The sequence below is a fragment of the Sparus aurata genome, chromosome 4 (assembly GCF_900880675.1).
Source record: "Sparus aurata chromosome 4, fSpaAur1.1, whole genome shotgun sequence".
NCBI lineage: Eukaryota > Metazoa > Chordata > Actinopteri > Spariformes > Sparidae > Sparus > Sparus aurata.
The window spans coordinates 21580327-21601698 of NC_044190.1; the positions used below are offsets into that span (position 1 = coordinate 21580327).

The window sequence follows — 21372 nt, forward strand, 5'->3', positions numbered from 1 at the left end:
CTACCCATTGTACATTTTAGACAAGCCTTTGGATGAGATAGAGGGGGTGACATGCAACAAAGGGCGACAGGTCGGACTTGAACCCTGGGGTGCTGCAGCAAGGACAAGGCCCTTACACTCAGGACTCCCGCTCTACCAACTGATCTAACAGGTGCCCCTAAAAATCATTTCTAGAGCTTCACAGAGAAACTGTTCACCCAAAGAACTAAAGTAGATGTGGACTTGTTTTAAAATGTAAAAAATAATAATAATAAATTGAATGGCTTCATGCAGCTTTATCTTGCAGAATCCACGTCTAAGTTTCCAGGTTCCAAATGCATTTGAAAATACTTTATTTGCACGTTTTCTTTTAGAGCTGAAATCTTCACTATAGTTGCTAAGCTAAAGGGTTGTCTGTTTCAAGTGCATGTAAATACTGGCGTGAACTCAGTTTGGGATCTCGGGGCTTCCTCAGACTTGGACTATGGAGTTTTTTTTTTTTACATTTTAAAACACGTCCTCATCTACATCAGTTGTTCAGGACAGTGCTTCAATGCTGTTGCTCTGTGAGGATCCCACACTGAGTTGACAAGACATTATTTAAACCCATTTCAGACAGGTGCTTTCTAACTCTTGGTGAAGATTTTGGCACCAAGAAAAGGTCTAAATAAAGTTTTTCCAAATCAGTTTGGAAACTTAAGGCTTCCACAGCCTTGGATTACTTAGGAGGGCTGCTAGGGACGAGAAGAAGGTGGCTGAAATGTACCTTTTTTTTTTTTACTTATCCTTTAAAAATTGTTGAAGCCAAGCATGGCAACTGTGTGGACTCCAGAGAGAACTGTACTTGATCCACTGGCATCACAAGCAGAGATCTGCACCGCTACATTAAAGAAAAATGCTGCTCTGGTTGCAACATGCAACCATCAGACAGACTTTCAGCATCTGTAGCCATCTGCAATCACCTAGGCAACCCTGTAATACCACTAAACACCAGAAGGGGGCAGTGAGTTACAGGGAAGCACAGTGTGTTTCATTTAAAAGAAAATTGGGCCTATCCCTGAATTCTGAAAGTTTACATAACATGACTGACATGACATCTGGAGAAAAAAAATCTGGACGATGTATTGTCACTGTTGCATCAATCAAGTTGATGAAAAATGTCTGTTACTGACTTTCCACAGCACTCTTTTTTTAGAAGGTTGGTGGGACCATCCTGCCCCAGCAAAGCACTTTTATTCAAATATTCAGTTTTTTTTTGTTGTTGTTGATTGTTGCATCTAACAGCCCTGCAGCACAGAGACAACCAGGGATTATGATTATTGTAGTGTTGGACTATTCCAACTCTTGCAAAGAGCTGCAGCCATTGTAATCCTCTGGAGAATTGAGAACTAATTTCTTCAGGACCCGGTTGGACGTAACTTGCAGGCGTGTGGACGATGGATGATGGGTGATGGGGAAAAGGACCAGTCGGAAAGAAAGAAAGAAAGAAAGAAAGCTCTCGGTCCTGTCGGCGTGGTTCCGGCTGGATTCGCTTTTGCAGGCTGTTTGGGAACACTTAAAACGGGCGCAGAGCCTGCACAAGAATGTGCAGTTCTCAGAGGGGCGGAGACAAGCCAGCCTCGCATCCATAGCGAGCGGAGCGGCGTATGGACAGCCTCACTCACTGTGGCTGCTGCGGGGAAGAGCTCAAGTTTACAATAGGAAACAACGCGATCCGCTCTCGGTTCTTCTCCGCTGTGACGGGTGGATGTTTTTTTTTTTCTCTTCTCGGTTGCGGGAGGACGCGTCACGCAGCCCGGTCGTACTCTCCTTCCTCTGTGCCGCCAAAACTACCCCAGGAATCGTCCGCGGTGAAGTGACACAAGTGACCCGCCTAACATAGTTACAAGTGCGCCTATTGTAGAGGGACGCGACACTGTACGCAGGAGGAAAAACGCCGCGGGGTCACGTTCAGACGGACAGCAGCCGGATTTTCCTGCGCGTAATGTTAAAGCGCACCGTCCGCGGCCGTCTCCCCGCGGGGTGGCTGTGAAAAAGTGGTCAGTCCGGTTTTTTTTTTGTTTTCCCTCTCCATCCACTTCCAGCCCCGCGTGGAACAAAGTGTGCTTTTATGAAACACAACCTGCGCCGTGAGGTGGATACAGGCGGTCAGCGTGGGGTTTTATATGTCGCAGCGTTTCTAGCCGAGAGTCCAGCGTCGTTCCCGAAATCATCATGAGGACCACCGAGGAGCCGGAGGGCTTTGACGGAGAGGCCTCCAACACCTCCATGATCTCCGGGGCCAGCAGTCCCTACCAGCCCACCACCGAGCCCGTCCACGCCAGGAACGTTTTGGGAGGGATACGCTGCGACGTGGAGTACCTCAAGTCCTACTTTGGGATTTTAAAGGTGGTCGAAGTGGTAAGTGTGGGCACCAGCGCACACTGCTGCCATGTTTAGAGATATACCGCATCATAAAAGTGAGTAAAACAAACTATGGCGCTACTAAGCAGTCACTCACATGGATCCAATAACTCCATAAAGCTGAAACTACTTTGCTGTGTTCATTAATAGCTTCCCTATTACTTACATCCCTAAAAATGAACACGTTAATTCAAATCCCCCCGGTTTACTATGCACAACATCTCTAACAGATGTACTTCTGGTCATGACATGCGAAGGTGTAGGGGTGGGGTTGCTCAAAGATCTCAATTCAGCCATGCTTTACACAGCTTGCCAAACATGTGAATGTGTATTAATATTTTCAGCAGACTCTTATTTTGAAGGGTTCACCTTGGCTCCAACAAAATGGCCCAGCAATGCAGTATCCAGCAGCCCAGTATTTCTTGTTTAGCAACTGTAAGATCTATTCAAAAACCGACCTGATGATACCTATGAAGATGATCGGCTCCTGAAACGCTGAATGATTATCACCAGTTCTCTGTCAGGACATAGTGGCCCCTTGAAAAACACATTGTTCCTCACATCTGTACACCTAAACCAGATGTCTGAGCTGAGACAGAGGCAACAACAAAGCCGAATGAGTGCTCCCAAAGCTCTGACAATTCAGCAGAAGAGGAAATATCTATCAAGCCAGAGCAATTTCTCTTCTTCTGGTGCCAAAAAACTTCTTCTGGAGCCTGCACGCTCACGTGGAGCAGTGTGTCCACAGCAGGAGAGAAACCGTGGCATTGAGGAATCTAGCAATTACCTCTAACAATGTTTGTGGATATCACAAGCAAACCAAACGTCCAAACTGCTGAACATTTGTCCCAGGTTCCCTACTGCTTTACTTTAGCTTTCTTTTACTTTTACTTTAACTTTAGTTTTACTTTAGGAAATGTGCATATTTTTGTGGGTGGCCGCGAGTCCCACAGGTTTTTACAGAGGAGCACAGTCAGGCCTTACTGTTGCACACACCTGTGATGTTTACCTCTGTGTACGTGGGAAGTTAGGATTGGACGCCATCTGTCATCAGCGTGGGAGACGTTTGGAGGAGGCGGTATCTCAGAAGAGGATTCATATTCAAAGTCTTCATCTGTTTTACAGCAGATGATAGAATATTGACTGTAACTTGGTTCCTCAATGTTTTATTTCTGTATTTCTTTAACATTCCTGGGGCTGCAGCACAGATAAAGAAATGCAGTACAATAAAACCATATTACTGGGCTGGCAGTCATGCTTGTGCCTGGCTCCATGCCGCTAAAATGATCGCCCATACATAATGAGATTCCTCTTGGTAGCATTTAAGTGTTTGGGCAGCATTTCAAATTCTTGATACTTGTGCCGACACGATACCTGAATGTCCTTACTAATACAGTATGTGCTTTTGATTTCTTGCTTTAGAAAACAAACATATTGTTCAACAAATTGGCAACACGTAAGGCCTGGGACTGAATCAGGAACAACTTGATAGTCAAAGAATCGTTAACAAGTATCTCCTGAAAAACTGGTATTCAGGGACTATATAGTAGATGGTGAGTTTCTAGAGTACAAACCTGGGTGATACCATAATAAATAGTTAGGTAATAATTAGTTGATGAATAAATGTGAATTGCCATACTGACAAATATATTTATGAGTTGTTCCTGATTAACTGTGAACCAACAACTGAGTGGCACAAACTAGTAACGATTCATTCATTTATTCATTAATTTATTCATTCATTCATTCATAGTAAAGTGAAGCATAATATTGAGTATTAGCCATGTAGACTCATTAACTACTTATTACTTAATAATTAGTTACTCTTTTTGTAAATCAAAATCACAGTTATTCAGGAACTACTCAATTCACACAATTGATCAATTATGTATTAGTTCCTGATTCATTCCTAACTCATTCCTGAGTAGTCACTCACATTTTTGTGTACCCTATTTTACCATATTATACTATACTATACTTTATATGTTTTGCTGACAAAGCCTTCCTTATTTAACAAAAAAAGCCAATGTTCTTAAACTCAAGCAGATTTACAGAGACTTTGCCTAAATAAAAAATATTATTTATTTGTGGCACTAACAAGGTCACAGTCTGACGGGACAATTGGTGCTTTTGACAGTTTTTGGACTAACCATTTGGTTTTGCACCAAAAAGTATTCAAGTTAAGTAAGTGAGCCCCGGTTTCAGCTCATTTAGCACCAACGCCCACATGTGCAAAAATATGTAAATAAAGCCTGCACACAATATTGCACTATGTACACTTATACAAATAGAATGTAAATGTTGCAAGAAAGCACATTATAACACAGAAATAAAACAAGTGCACCCCTTTCTCTTTGCCAGAGAGTTACTATAACCTTTATTTGATGCATGCACTAAAAACAGTTATGGTGCAGCTAATGTAAATAGAACGATATAAGCATGATCTGAGTTACTATCACTAATCTTCTGTTGACACTTTTTATTTACTCGAATGGTTTGTTGAGCGCTGATACTGATTTTCCAGTTTGAGCCAGTCATGGCTCCTTCACTGACAAGGACAAGACCATTGAAAGTCATCCAAGTTCGCATTCAGTATCTTAGAAGAGGCCTACAAGGCTCTCTGCCAGATGTTAATGGCTTCACTGGCGCACATTTTTTACTGCTCATTCTTTTAATCGTTCAACATCAGTGCCAGCTCAGGCTGTGAGAGGATCTTTCAGAAACTGATGGATGACAATGCAGAGCTGACTGCATGTGATGCACTGTTTCTGCTTAATCTGTAAACCCTGCTGTGCCAAAGAGGTGTTGTGCCTGTTATTTATATCACTGTGTTAACGGAAAGTTGTTCTGTGGCTGAGAGGGCAGTGGTCGTGTTCTGTTGATAGATCATCTTTGTGCAGAATTCTGTCATATGAGCTAATGATTAGCGTCAGTGCAAAATGGACTTGCACAGTACAGTACATTTTTTGCACATGGAGGAATAATGGCCCCGCTGTGTTCAATACTGATTGAATAAAGCTTTTGTGATGATGTCAGTTTTGCCAATCATCACTCAAGCGTTGAGGGGCTAAATTCCTCACCCACCCTTCTGGCAATGTCCATGCTTCCTTATGCCTTTGTCGAGCAAATGTTGATTATATTACCTCCACACCCAGGCCTTGTTTTGCACTAAGGCAGTCGTTACAAACCACTCTGACCTTTGCACTGACCTACGTTTACTGAGAAATTCTCTGTTTCCCTCTGTGCAGACTGGGCTGCTAAGTGCTAAGTCGTTGCCTGTAGTTGCTTCACACTAAAGCTCCAGTCAACACGTCGTGCCTTGGATGAATGGATGGCTTCTGCTGCTGACCCTGTACTGATCAGAAACAACCCCCTGTGGGATGTAACCTGACCGAGGCGTGTCCACCCTAACAGCCGGTTTGTCTTTGTCTCTTACTGAGATAGGGTTAACAAAGTCTGACTGATATTCAGCTCATGTCCTTCTACACTGACAGCAATTTGATACCTTGTAGGGCCTGACAGTCACACCAGTCAAACTCTCTTTGTTTCCCAGCAAGCCTCATGGTTTCATGATCAGTTCACTCGTGAACCCACGTTTCTCTTTTATCGTACTATCATAGTAAGTGGTAATTAAATTTTATAGTACAGCTTCTTTTCACACAGTCTGTGGATGTTTTGTAATGAAGTTACCAGATGCTTCTAAATGTCAGCGAGCACTTCCTGCTCTGAAAGAGATGCCACATTCTCTTCTGGTTGAAACATTACTTATTGGGAGCTTGAAGGGAGACATAAAGACAACAAGAAACCTGTGTCCACACACGCTTACCTTATCCTCTGGATTGAAATATAACCAGCAGTCAGGCTACATTTTCCATCACATGCACAGCTGTAGGCTCGTGCTGAAGCATATTCAACATTTTGGATGCTTTTTTTTGTGTGTGTACAAGGTCCCATAGCACTTTGACTGCAGCATCTAGTGTTGCATAGTCTCCACTGTTAGGCCTCTTTTCTCCTCCATTTATTTTCCTGTCCTCAACAGATGGTGTATAAGAAGGTGATCTGAGTCTAAGAGGCCTCTAAAGGCAACTAATAACGTGCATAATCCCAAAGATAAGGATGTGCGCGCATGATCATGCACGATGAACAGGTTGCATTGGGGTGAAGGTTGACATAAAATTGTTGCTTACAAGATTAGCCAGTATGGTGCTGTGTGATCCCCCCTGCTCCTCCCCCGTGGCTGTGTGACACCTGCTACACAGGGACTTGGGGAAAGCAATATGTTTTCTACGAGAGACATTACATCACCCCTCAGCCCAAGCAGCCCTCCACTCCTTTTTGGGTGTAACCTTTGTGGTTGTGTTACAGTTACAGACACACTTCGATCCAACTACATGCTCTAATGAGGCTTCGACAGCAGCGTTGATAATGGCAGGCCATGTGGGTTTGTTTCTTATGTCTTTTCTTTATCATCACTGGTAATGCACCTACTGGACGTGCTTTACTATCAGTGGTGTTTAAGTGTTTCCTGTGAGGTGACATCACAGCCAAACAGTTGGAAGGCTTTCGAGCTGCTGAGAGCCAGAGGAGAGGAGGAGGGGTCTTCTGCTAATGAGTCTGTTTTGTTCTCAGATGCTTTTGTGCAGCAGTGTCATGCAATGAGATGCAACTAGCTGTAGTGGTTTCATGTTGGATTCAGATTGGATACAAATCAATCGGGTTTCAATACTTTAAGAAGTGTTAATCTTCAAAGCTTTTCTTACATGACTGCTTTTGAGAAGTTAGCGAGCCTAAGAGACTTTTCTACAAAAGACAGAAAGATGACAGATGTCTTATCTCCAGATAAAGCTCAGCTGTACAATTGCTTAAGTTCCACTACTCCCCTAAATAGGCACACCAAAATTGAGCAAAGATACCTGTTCACTGTAAGTCTATTTTCAGCACAGATTTTGCAAATCATTGTCCCTCTTACACCTTTAGAAGTTAGGCCTATTAGGCACACATCAATACACATACACAGATACAGTCAGTAGGTGACAGCTCTCACTCCATCAGTCTGAACGTAGCTTTGCATACATTCTCAGCCAGTGATATGTGTGTCTGAGTTTTTATGCTTGATACTGACTGTATTAATCTATTCTGGTCATGTCATTGTTATGGAGGCACAACACTTGTGAGGATTTCAAGATTCTTTTGATATTGCGCTTATTTTGGAGCCATCAGGAGCTCCGTGTGGGTGTGGGTTACAACACACTTTGTTACTAGGAAAAGTTAATGGATGTATGGTACATTTTGTTGTTGAATGTCTTCTATCGATAACTCTCAGTTTTAAAAGGGCAATTTGTAAAATATGGCCGAATTTTAGCTGAGATGTCAATGGAAGTTAGCATGCTAGCCAGCTAGCCCCGGCCTTGCCTGTCTCAAAATAATACTTTGTAGCAGCAAGAGGCAATTGTTTGATAGCCCCCATTGTTTCAGCCTGCAGATATATGCCAGCTGTTCGTGTAATAAGATAACAAAACATCCATAAATTGTCAAGAAGTTAAATCATCTTACTTCTATGTTCCTTGCTTGACACAAAAATACAACCGTATACATCTGAATTCAAGTTTGTCTTTTTAACTTTAACTAAGATGAATTTAACTGCCTTGTTAACTCATCTTAAAACACTTCATTCACACTCAACATTACCAAAATAAAACTTACCAACAAAGTCTTGGTTTGTTTTTCCGCAACCGCCTCTGGTTTGTCCTCAATTCACCAAGTAAGATGAGAAAATATTCAAGCTCTGCAGTCCATTTTCACATTCTGACGCTTCTCTCCCACTGCACGCCTCTCTTGTCCTCCCCTGACATATCTTGTCATCCGGAAGTCATAGTCTTGGACAGAGCTCCTGTAAATCACCTCTGTATTGTATACCCTGTTTCAGACAGTGTTGGAGGCTGTCTTCAGTCCCACTTTGTTGTCCAGCTGTGTTCAAGTCTAGGAAAGCAGCAGTCATTAGTTACTCTGGTGATATGCTGCCCTATATGTTTTTGGAGGAACCTTTTGATTATGATCATAATTTACAAATTACACCTTTAAACAGTTTGTTGATAGTATATCTATAGGACCTGGCCTAGATGCTTCTTGGATATCAGTTTTCCGCTCCCCCTCTGTGTCATCATTTCACTTCACTCTTCCATGTTGTCATGTCGTTTAGCCTTACACTAACTGACATGTGATCATCTCTCCAATGTTCTTCCTTCCCTCACTGACCACTTTGTTGCCCCAATGAAACAAAGAAGGTGGATTTAAAAAAGGTCAGTACCCAGGTTTAAGGATGATTTGTGAGTCAAAAGGCCCACTTGCCATGAGCTTGAGTGTGAATAGGGCTCATCCAAGCTTGATGTTGTCCACATTGCTTGCAATAATCACTGCCAGGGTATCATATTTATTCAAACTCCTATGCAAGAATAAAAAACAACCCCAATTTTCCCTGTTTGAGACTAGAGCAAAACCATCACAGTGCAATCCATGTGCCTCCCTACTCAAGACTGCACGGAATTTACTGAAAACACTCAGTATAGTTTGGACCAGATCATTACCTTTCAACCTTTTATCTAGTCATCAAAGCAACTATGAGCAGTGAGACTGTCAGTGTCTTGCTGATGGGGTAGGCACTGCTAATGAGGCAGCACTTCAGTCGTCTGTTTATGGAGGAAATGACTGACTCTTGCAGCTTATTAGAAACTCTACTCTGCCTTTGAGTGTTTTCAAAGCGTTTTCTGCTCTCGTGTGTTGTAACTGAGTTCGTTCTTACAGACATTCCCCATTTCTTCATCGAAACCATGTCTCGGCAAATTATTTTCCAAATCTCTCAATTTTACCCACTCTGGCTGTCACTTATCATTTGTTGTTGTTTTATGTCTGCGGTGGAAATTTCAAAGTCAGCCATCAAAATTAAAAATTACTTGGCATGAAATTACACTAACAAGAATTTCATGCGGCTTCTAAGTGCCCTTTGCAAATGAATGAATTGGAAAATAAATACTTACTTTACACCTGTGAACATTTGTGGACCCAATGTACGCAAACACTGTGATGACAAATCTCATTTCATATTTAAGTCCTTTGCATTAACTATTAATAGTGAACGGAGCCTCTGGGTTAGAGAACTGAAGCTTTTCAAATTATGGCCACATTTAGAGTAAAATATCTGACAAGGGTGTGGCTACCTTGTGATTGACAGGTCGCTACCACAGCGTGTCCTTGTGTTTTAATTCAAATCCGATTAGTATATCCTCCCAATCTAACAAGGTGGCCACAGGTATAATGCCTAAAGATTTTGAAATGGAAGTCCTCAAACCAAAGAGTAATGTCCTGTTGGGATTACACTTTGTGCTATTGTTGTACTACTCGAGATCAGGTCACCATGAAAACCTTAATGCTTGCACCAAAAATGATAGTGTTTGGTGTTGAAAAGGAGAAGTTGATTTCAGCTTCTTTGTGCTTGTGTTAATGGATTCCCCACACATAAAATTCACCTTTGCATTGCTTTTTGATTATTTTATCAATAGGTTTCTCAAAAATGTTTATGTGAGAGTTTTTCCTGCAAATGTGGATCAGTCCAATTTTAGTCGTGCTTTTGGTCCTGCCTTAGTCGTGCTCCTTACTTGTTCTCAACCCCTCAAAGACTTTGTCTTGTCTCGGTCTTGATACACGCTGGTCTTGGTTATGACTTGGTCACATTTAAGGTGGCCTTGTATACAACACTGTGTACCTCTAGTGTATAGACAAGAGAGAAACGTAGAGAAGACACAGGACATGCCTTGTTGACAATGAAATTGATCTTTCAGGCACAAATAATGATTCTGGTGCAAAGAGTGAAAATATTTCAGTGGTTGTGCTCAAAACCTTGCCATGGGCTTTTTCTTACAGTTTAACCTACAATCATCCCTCAACTCAGAACCCATCATTATACAATTTATTATATCAACATAAAATAACAAAACATCAAAACTGTCCCGACCAAGCAGATCTGGTCTAAACTGGTTTGACTTTGGCTTCTCCAGTTCTTAATGTGTCGCAGTGGCATTTTCTTTAGGTCTGTTATGTCTCTGGGACTTGGACCGGTCTGAGCCAATCGGTAATCTGTGTGTGGTTTCGTCAGGGTCTAGATGGCAGGAGAACACCTAAATAGCAGAATTCTTCCCATACTGTGGTTTGTTGATGGAACTTGGCGGGATGGAGGCATCTTCAGAGGCTGCCAGGAGTGGGACTCATGAGATCTCCTCATGGCCTCCGGTCTATTCATAGGACGATCACTTCATCATCTGGAGAGCCTGGAATTTCTGCACTAACAAACAAAAGTTACAGAAAAGGCTTGACCTACAGTACCCTTTATGCTGAAGTATAACTAATGAGCATGTTGTTATGATGTTATATGTAGTATTATATATTTGCCTCAAACAATAGGGGATCCAGATTCCAGCCGTACAAATCAAAGACATGGTGTTATTGTGTAAAAATAAACAGTATATAGTTTACTCAACATCTCCTTATGTTGTCCGTCTCCTGTCTCTCTCTATTCAGGTTCTATCACTTATTGGATTCATCTGCATAGAGACAATCATGATGTGTTCTCCCTGTGGAGGGGTCTACTTCTTCGAGTTTGTCAGCTGCAGTGCCTTCGTGGTGACAGGAGTCCTCCTCCTGATCTTCAGCCTCAACCTGCACACCAAGGTGCCCCATGTCAACTGGAGCCTCACGGTAAGCACACAATGAAATCTGTCATTGCACCGTTTCTTGACAAGCAGCACAAGTTTGAGACAAATGGCCGCTGGTATCGTCATGCCTGATTGGATTAAGTGGGCAGGGATACCAGAAGTGTTTTTTTTTCTCTTTTGCTGCATGAGCAGGAGGAGGAGACATGGCTTACTGACCAAACACTCCATAACACTGACTACTTGTGGAAAATAGAGCTTTTTAACACTTGTTTCAATGAGAAAGTAAAGCTCACCGCAGCTTTAAGCAAAAAGTAGCATGCCATCATGTTAAACATACAATGGTGAACATGATAAACCTGGTAATACATGCTTAACATCTGCATTTTAGCATTGTCATTGTGAGCAACACTGAGCATGTGTGTACAGCCATTAGCCGTCCTGCTTGGAACTGTCTGGGAGGGCATACAGTTTCAGTGTTACCACCAGGATCTGCATTGTCAGCTGTAAGCAAACGAGCTGGTGGGTGTTCTCCATCAGATACCGGTTGTCTTTCTGAATTTGCCTACATACACACGTTGGTGTGTTCTGAGCTGCAGCCAAGTATCCTTTACAGAGGAGAGTGGAAAAAAGCAGTATTTCCAGAGGCCACACAGCGTACATTTTCTAGTAAAGCAGTGGATGTTAAACCAGATGTCCAAATCCAACCATAGCTATCAGATTGCTTTATGGTATCCCTGCTACAATATTCCACCTCAAACATGAAGAGAGGGTGTGCCTCTGGCTTCTACTTTTGGCAGAGCGACACCAAATGAAAGTTTTTCACAGTCTCCAAGAGGCCGTTCATATGATCTAAAATCCTCCTGTCCGATCTTTTTCTGAGATGTTCTGTTCCTTCTCTCCTGAGGCTCGCTGGCCTTACTCATGTCAGCTCTGACTAGATAATTATTCTTCCACTCAGGCGATAAATAGTCTAGAAAAACATGCATTGTTTTTGTGTGTGTTTGTGCACACAGACGTGTGTCGAAGCAAGTTTGGTTGTGAGTTGCTGTAAGACCCACGGAAGAGGTTGTTCTTCAAAGCAGTTGCAGTGTGGTGGGCTGCGGTTTGACTCATTGGTATTGCTGGAAACATGCTGCTAAGCATGAAAATATCTTTTATATCTTGTGAAGAAGAAAAGAAAATCTCCAGGACAACAAATTCTGTGTCTGCACCGACTGTCTGCTGTTCATTGCCGTTTGGTTAGCCGAAGAAAGTGTCATAGTAGGTGTTGCTCCAGACTATAGTAGCTAACAAGCCTATGATGCTCACTTCCACTCGACACTTGTAGACTGCACCCCACTCTGTTTATGTCTATCAAGTTCAAAGCTGCTCCAGTCACATTGAGCCGCTGGGGATTTCACCATGAGTAATCATTTCAGAGTGTTGTTAACCAACTGTTAACCCTTTTGCTGCCTTCCTCCGTTTCCAAACTGGACTGGGGCTGATGTTTCCCTCTCTGTGGAGTGAGCTGTTTTATGATGCGGCCAAGGGTCTCAGAAGGAGAGTTTCGATCGTACAATTATGTGCTACGTGATCCCATCTCCTCCAGTTCCACCTCTGTGATGACTTTGGCAGTGCAGAGGGGGAAACACAGGCCCTAACCTCCTCTAACTCCCCTTCAACGCCAAAACGAATGCAGTCCTGGGACCTTGTTGTAAAGCCACTCGGTGACTTTTAGTTGTTAGGTTGAACTGCAGGCTTTAGCTTGCATGAATGAGCTTTGCGCAACCGGCTACAGATAAAAGCGGGCCACTCAGTGCATTGTTTTCCTAATTCCCACGGCCAAATAACTGTCACCAGCGCTGAGGGGTTGTGGGACAGAAAAGGGGGCAACCATGAGGACAGGGAAGAACATTCACAGTCCGAAGGGGAGGTAGAGGGCTGTTATTCTCCTTTTAAAAGGAGAGCAACTGTTTGTGTGCCCACTACATTCAGGCTGTTTTATTCTAGAGACAGACAGTATCTCATTACAGTTAATGCATGAATTAACTTACTTCTGATGGAACTAGGCTGTTGGTCGGGGCTGACTGGACCTCTCACAGTCTTAACACACTTCAGTTGTAACACAAAGCTACTGTCTGTATTTGTTATGTCACGAAAATATCTCTCTTGACCTAAGTCGTTACAGTTTGTCATATACACTTTTTATTTATAAAAGTTCAGCTGCCAACAATGTATACAAAAAACAGGAGATTTTAGCTATGCTTTGTATTTCTGGCATATTTGTTTACATTTTGGCAAATCTGCATGCACCCCGGAACTACTTTTTTGAGGAACTAGAAAGATGCTTCAGCCCATTGTTGTCTGCACTTCCACCGTGGTCTAATGGGTCCCAGAGATTAGGCAAATAAGTCAACTGACATGTTTAAAAACGCTTTTCAGGTGTCCGTCCACCCCATTCTTGTGAACGTGATATCTCAGAAACACATCACAAGGTAGCTTCTTAAAATTTGGTTCAAATGTGCATTTGATCACTTGAATTTTGGTGGCCAAATTTCAGAGGTCAAGGTCACATTGACAACAAATTTACACAAATGTCCAAAAGGATAAAATGATCTAGTTATGACCGTGGATATCCAAATGGTCAGAGGTTCAGTGCACTGTGGCATCATAATATTCTGCTGTTCATCCTATTATTCAACGCCATAGCTCAGGAGCAGCAACTTGACTGGAGTGGCGGTAATTGTAGTCACACAACATTTTTGTGTGCATCTGTACAACAAAGATCTGTTGCATGCTTAGTTCTGTAACTTTATGTTGATCATCTGCCCTGCGAATACTCAACCAAACTGTAATACACTGCAAGCCCCACCCCCAAACTTCCAGTACTCTTGGAAAGCACTTCCTCTCGAGCAGGGACCTTTTGGGGGGTAAAATAATGTCCCTGGAACTTAATTTAAACCGTGGTCCCTGCGGTGGAAGGGCACTTAGTTCCTCCAAACGTTCCTCGTCCCTGGGGAAAGCTCCTGCTGTGGAAACGTGGCTTTAGAAACTCATGATCCTTTTGCTTATAGCAGTTCTCATTAGCGCTGTGCAGACAATAATCACCTGGATGGATGGATGGATTAGTCTTTATACCATATAATGGAGTGCCTTATTTTCTCTTTGATTTCTCATATTTATGGATGTTTGTGTGATGTCTGAATGATCTGAGTGAGTTAGGACAGGAAGAAAGTAGGTCAAGAAACTTTTACTGCAAATAAAATGTAAAGCAATGTTGTATTCTTTTTCATTACATCCTTTCTACGCTCGCAAACCAGCTTCAAAGCATTCACTGAGGATCACTGTATAGTCTAGTGTAAACTTAATGGATACTATTCCAAGCGAAGGATTAGGATTCCTGACGGGTTTCAACAAAGTTTAAATATGTTGTCTATATGTTAATCCATCCTTGTTTCTCTGCTTGAGTCCATGTTATTCTGCCGTTAATGATCTTCATCTCTGCTGAATCCACACACACACAGCTGAGGTTTGTGGTTATTATTAGCCTATGGTCATTCATCTATCATCAGATCAGACCAGAGACCACTTTACTCATGTTGTGTTTACTTAACTTGCAAGTGGGATCCAATAAAAGCTCTTTCGGTTTTGACAGCTGAAGTTTGCCACACAAGCAGACAAAAGACATGGAAATACTTGTCTCCTATCTTTATTTTGGTTGCAGAAAGAATTAGGGCATAGATGTGGAAGCCGGAGAGATGTTTCATCCCCGCACAAAGCTTTCTGGCCCTGTGCGACTCGCTGCAGCTGTCAAGAGAATAGATTTTTATAATTAGCGTTGTGCTGCATCCTTTAAGGTTTCCATAGTAGCAGTCCAGTGAGTATTTCAGGCCGCTGTCTCGAGAGCACATCTGAAACACAGAACCACATCCAGTAACATAGAACAGTATCAGGTTTTGATATGATTTAGCCCCTTTTTTGTGCACAAAACCCATAAACAAAGGAAAAATATTATTTTTATAGATGTTTACATATAGCCTTTACTGTGGGATCCTCTGTAAGAAAACTTTAGTGATTCAGATTCTTGTTTTCAGAAGCAAAGCGAAATGCACTCTTGATACATTCGTTTTAACAACCTATTATGCTTTTCTGTTTATTCCTTACCTTCAGTGTTTTAGGTTTTTGTTCAACTAAAATGTCTTAAAAGTTAAAAAGCCCAAAGTTAACGACAATAAAAGCTCCTCTCTCCCACAGAAAATACTGCTCCTGAAAGTCCCGCCATTAATTATGTCACTCAGTGAATCCACACACACACACACACATCACACATCTGTATAATAAAGAGACTAAAGAGACTGGAGCTAAAACGGAGATTCAAACAGAGGGGGAAGACAGTGCTACAGTGCTGGGCAGTAATAGAACACTGATGTTTTTTAATCTACATTAAAGCATGTAAACCGTTTCTAGTCGTAACCCAACATAAATTAGGAACCTGAAAATAAGAACCTTAAAATTTCCCATGGATAAAACATGGGGCTTTGTGCTTCTCATCAGTGTATACATAGTTGGCCTAGGTTGACCAAGGATTTAAGGGGATCCCAAAATGTGTGACTTCTTATCCAGGTGTGGAATACAATGGATTCATATCAAATTAAACTTCCGAGATTGATAACAACGTAATTCATGTATTTTGAAAGCATACCAGCTTGGTTCAGTACTCTGAGTCTCAACAGATAGAGAGAGGTTTGTAAAATTACAATAAGAGCCAATAATAAGCCGGAGAGCCAGTGGTTTGGTCCAGTCTGTGCATGTGTTATTTAAGGTTTTACAGAGTGCTGGCCTGGTGAAAACGTGGAATGTGGAAAAGGGTAAAGCGCAGGGACTGAACAGACTGGATCTGGAGAGAATATGGGATCTGAAAACGGCAGGAAAGCTCCTCTGCACATGAGAACAGGACACTGGGAAGTGAATACGCCGTATTTCCTGTTTAACCAGTTGGGCGAGATAAATGTCTGTGTGTGTGTGTGTGTGTGTGTGTGTGTGTGTGTGTGTGTGTGTGTGTGTGTGTGTGTGCTGAGCATTGTGTGTCATATGAGAGACCATGTTTGCCATGATCACAATCACGCATCTGATCACGAGGGCCGTGCCCCAGTCACGCTGAGCACTTTATTATTAACCCTTCCCTCACCGTCTGCACTGCTGAAACCAGTCAGTGAAACTTCAAAAGGGCAGTGTCTCTTTCATTCTCCGTCTCACGTGTAATAAAGAGCGGGGTGGAGGGAGTTATGTGCCTGTTTGTGTGTAATATGAGGTGCTAGGTGGCTTTTAGGTATGCACTGGTGGCTTCTTTTGCTCCCCTGTTGTTTTAACATAGTGAAGCACCAGGATTCAGTCTAGCAGGTTACATGGGCGTGAGGACTCTTTGTTTGTTCAGCATGGTACAACAACATCCAGGATGTCCTACCTGGATGTTGCATCAGCCTTGTTGCAAAGACCAAATAAAGGTGTCAAGAAGACGTCAAATGTTTCTGGACTCTAAAAGAGATTAACTAATCAGTAGCACTGGTCTTATTGTAGATAGAGCTCCATTGTACTCTCGCACAGCATTCATTTTCAAATACATTCCAAATTTCACGATTATATCAATGTTTCGAATAGTGTGCCGGGGTACATAGTAGATGTGGTGTAACGAAAGGCCTCCTGCAATAAGGAAAAATGTCTTTGGTGTGTTGAAAATGCAAAAATGCAGGAGCTAACTGTTGTATTATTGTAGCTTTAAAGGATAAGTTCACCCAAAAAAAATAATGCTGTATGGAGCCTTTGTATGTTCTTTTTAAAGTCCCATCTACTTTGGTCTGCTCAGGAGAATGCTGCAACACTGTTTTACTGTGAAGCTCCAGAAATGTTTTGTGGAACAAAACAGATAATTACTTATTTTTTCATTTTTGGGTCAACGTTTCATTTAAGTGCTTTAGGTAGATTCAATTAAAGTGTTAAGCCGACTCTATGAAGTTTGATGATAGTTTGACGATATCATAATTCAATTTATTCATTATCTCATCCAGTTCTAAGCCTGGAGAGGCTCCGTCAGCCTAATATGTTTTGTGGATATGTATGACTCGATGCTCAAGGCCCTCCATGGCACATCTTCAGTCACACATGGTTTTTACCAACGCTGATTGTTGATTCCTTACTCCTTCTAAATAACAGTTCGCAACCGCAGGTGGTCAATTTGTTATATTTTAGGCAAAGGTTTTCCTTTGAAGTGCATTTAGTTGTTTTTAAAGTGAGATATCTAAACAATATTTTATTGGTACTTAAACTTAAGTATTGTAGCTGTATTATGGAGGAAATGATGCCTTAGTTGTATGTGATTATGTGTAAATAAGATTGACATACTCCTCCATGAACAGTATTTCTGTAAATTAATTTCCGGCTCTATCACCGACAGCATTGACGAATGACAAAACTCTGCATCAGCCGCTCCCTTCATGAAATAAAAATAGCACTGATGCACATCTGGAGTCTAATATTATCTTTTCTGTTTTTGTCTCCTCCTGCAGGACCTGGTTAACACGGCTGCCAGCACCTTCTTCTTCTTCTTGTCATCTTTTGTGCTGGCCTGCATCAACCACAACACTGGAGCTGAAATAGCAGCCGTGGTGAGTTGTCCAAACCGTTCGCTTTTGCCAAGAAATACAAAACAGAACTCACATTAAAAAGCCTCCTCTTATCAGTCAAGTTTCCTATCAAGGCACATCACAAAGGATTTATTCATGTGTATAAATATACTGACGCAATAGAAGAGGGTCAGATAAGACCTCAGCAAAGGTCTCATTGGGAAAGCTGACTTTAATTGTTTTCGTAACACTGGACCTTTTGTGTTTTTGTGTGTGTATTTTTTGTTGTTTTTTTTTTTTCGCTAAATTCATGTGTCTGTATGTGTCCACTCTGGCATGTCAGCCTTTAGACTTAATATCATTAGTCTGTACAGGTTTCATGTGATCTAATATAACAACACCAGCCTTAATCAAATTGGTGCTGATTAAGTTGCCAGATCACATTTCAGGAACTGTGTGTCCCGTGGTTCCTGCTCAAATTCAGTTCTACTTCCTGTTGCAGATCTTTGGCTTCCTGGTGACAGGTGTGTATGGAGTAAACACCTTCCTGGCGGTACGGAGGTGGCGCCTGGGTAATGGCTGTCAGGCGGCCCAGACCAGCGAGTACATGAGAGCGCGCACGGCATCTCGTGGGGAAATGGAGGCGAGACCTGAGCTGGCATGAGCGCTGGCAGACAATCAGACAGACTAAGTGAAAGCCACACTACCGGCAGCTGACCGAGACGGACGCTTCTCCGCCTTCAGAACGGTATTTCATTCGTGTCATGCATGGTGGGGCCGTCTCGAGGTTGCCACATGCTTTTGACTTCTCATCACGACACCTCAGCTGAGCTTCCTGCCTGCCCAGCCACTGAATAAATCTTCATCCAGGCTTCGGTGACACACAAAGACTCTGAAGCGAAGAGCTCGGGTCAGAATTGAAGGTATTCTCTGTAAAAACTTTTCACACATATCTTTTAATCAGCGTGGAGGATGACTTCCAAGAAAAGCCACAAAAGAAGAGGCTGACCTCACCCCAGCTGTGCACCAGCTCCTGTTCCATTGACTTTTTCTAGAAAGGTTTGTTTTTCACTGTGAAGGAAGAAGAGTAAAAGAAGGTCAGCTTTTTGTACAGTTTGCTTTTTTCATGCTGCTTTCTGTGACGCGTTCGGTGACAAATGTGATCATGGATCCAGGACCAGTTGGACCAGCAACATACCTGCAGTCCACCAGAAGCATCGCGACTTTGCTGTTCTGTCTTAGATACTGACAGCAGCCTTTAGCTTCTACCTGTGAGCAAGACTGACGTTAGATTTGAATCTAAAGACTGCACGTGCTAATTTAGAGTTTGTTTCTCATCTACGACTTTACAAAAGCCTTTGTGATCGTAAGCCGCTATTTCAGATCTTTCACGCCAGCAATTATACAGTAACAGAACAGCGACGTTCCTTACTGCAGTTAAAATGGAAAGTACAAGAAAATATTTAAAATGAGCAGACAAGATTAACCTTTGTATCACCAATCCATTCGCTGAGTTTGACACAATTGTGAGACCAAAATAAAACTTTATTCTATCTGTTATATCCTTAAAAATGATTGAAACTAGCATTCCTATATTTAAAATTGTGTGTGCCAGGTAAGGAGTGTCATATGGAAGCCCTAAATGGCCATCAACCATGTTATTTTCTCTGTTGTCCTGTGATAACGAGTTGTATTTTATTTGTTTTCTTGTATCATGAGCTATTCATGTCATTATCACGAGATAATAACTGTTGTTTTCCTGAGATAATGAGATTATCTTGTCGAGATCTCCAAATAACGTACTTTGTTTTCCCCGAAAACACGATCTGGAGCCCCTCTCTCCTTCAAGCCATCGAGGAAAGATTTCTCTATTATGGTGTCCCTGAATAAATGACAGTGTCCACAAGATGAAGTGAGCTCGACTGACAGCATTACATTTAGTTGTTTTTATTTTTTCACTTGAAAAATAATTTTGAAAAAGGCAAAAAAGCACAAAATTAATGCGGAAATAGTGATCTCAAATTAGTGTTGTTATGATAAGTTTGTTATATGGAGATCTCAACAAAATGATCTTGTTAGCTCGTGGAAACAACAGTTGAACATGTCTGACCCATTTCCGTTCAGGGCTTCCGTAGTATCAGCCGTCGATATGGTGATTGGTTTCTTGTTACTTTTGCACCTATCAAAGGCTTCAGGTGGCACAAGTGTTGATGATACGTCCGTGAGATTCATTTTGAAACAAACATCCGTAGGTGACCAACGCCCTTAGCCTATACACTGTATCTCAGGTACTGACATGCTCCATTGAATCTCTGATTGTTTAAAAAAAAACAAAAAAAGATTATGAAATTAAATCACAGGGTGCCTCGACCTGAGCGCTGTATTTCATAATGCTTTCCTGATTATTAGGCATGTAACGACTGTCGTACAGAGGAGTTGATACTTTAATCAATGTTTAAAAATGAAGCGTCACATGAAGCGTGCTACAGGTTGGATGGGAATACGGCACATTTGGCATCATTGTCACAGCCTCCAGTTGATTTCAGATGTCTGTGTATGTATCTACAGTATAATATAACACACTTCATGTATCATTCCACACCACGGCTGTTGGAAAGAGTGCAAAATCATTCCTTTACTGTTTTACTGTTTGGCCAGTGTTCTTGGCACACAAACATGAGGCTTAATCTTTAAAAAAATCGCATAATTCTTGCATTTTAAAGATGAAATGTCAACTTAATTTTATTTACATCGTTCTCATGTAATGAATCCTCACTGCATTTACACATGTGTGTTTTTGTTGTTGTTTGAGACCTTTTTTTGTGTATATTGGGCTTGTGTGAGTTTGTTTGGGGTCTGAATCTACTCTATGGCTCCATCTCCTGGTCGTGACTGCAATGGACTGACTGTACAGCCAGATTAGTGTCTGTGTGTGAGTGTGTGTAAATGTGTGTGTGTGTGTGTGTGTGTGTGTGTGTGTGTGTGTGTGTGTACAGTAAGGGTAGGACCAGAAATGTATTTGACTGTGGCTTAAAATGAAAAATATAGCTGTATGGCTTCTTAAACAGCCTGAAGAGTTTCCACACTATACAGTATGCTCGATGAGTCAAGCTTGTCCTCAGTAACTTATATCATGTACGACTGCTAATTCTGAAGTAGATTTATGAATAGACAATCATATTCGTTATACTGTCTGTCACATACATTAATGGATTTGTCTGATGTAAAGATGTTCACATACATGTTTGTACAGCAAACTTTGCGAGCACAATCATGCAAGTGCGTTATGCTATTCGATAATATAAACAGACCATCGTATTTGCAGCTCTCTATACAACCTTATGCTACAATATGTTATGAAGTATTTGTATTTATGGGGGATGGAGAGGAAATCTTTCCACTGGTTTCCAGATTGTGCTATGAAAAGCGGTCGTGATCCGTCTGACTGTGTGGATGAAGTTAGAGGTGACGTGCTCTTCTGTCGACTTTGAATTCGGTGTGCTTTGTTAATGATGACAACGAGGTCTGTCTTGCACAGCATGGAGCCGCATGTAGCTGTATTTTTGTATTTAAAACATTGACAAAAGGCTTCACATCAGTTTATAATGACAATTTCAATAAAGTGATTTGGACATTATTGTAAAAAGGTTTGGTTTTTATTCCAACATCTTTTGTACAAAGGGGAA

The 21372-nt window shown here is 41.8% G+C and overlaps 1 protein-coding gene across 1 annotated transcript; it reads left to right on the forward strand.

The window, feature by feature from the left end:
- Positions 1-1309: 1309 nt before the first annotated feature.
- On the forward strand, positions 1310-21332 carry cmtm4 (CKLF-like MARVEL transmembrane domain containing 4). The gene is made up of 4 exons (XM_030414925.1): positions 1310-2379; positions 10954-11130; positions 17630-17728; positions 18189-21332. Exons 1-4 carry the CDS (start codon positions 2194-2196, stop codon positions 18348-18350), a joined length of 624 nt encoding a protein of 207 aa, XP_030270785.1. The 5' UTR covers positions 1310-2193; the 3' UTR covers positions 18351-21332.
- Positions 21333-21372: the final 40 nt, after the last annotated feature.

Excerpts from the sequence above, each read along its gene's own strand:
- cmtm4 (XM_030414925.1), top strand. The coding sequence starts at position 2,194 with ATGAGGACCACCGAGGAGCCGGAGGGCTTTGACGGAGAGGCCTCCAAC. Across the intron at positions 2,380-10,953 it reads TTTTAAAGGTGGTCGAAGTG|GTTCTATCACTTATTGGATT; the intron begins GTAAGTGTGGGC and ends CTCTCTATTCAG. Across the intron at positions 17,729-18,188 it reads GAGCTGAAATAGCAGCCGTG|ATCTTTGGCTTCCTGGTGAC; the intron begins GTGAGTTGTCCA and ends TTCCTGTTGCAG.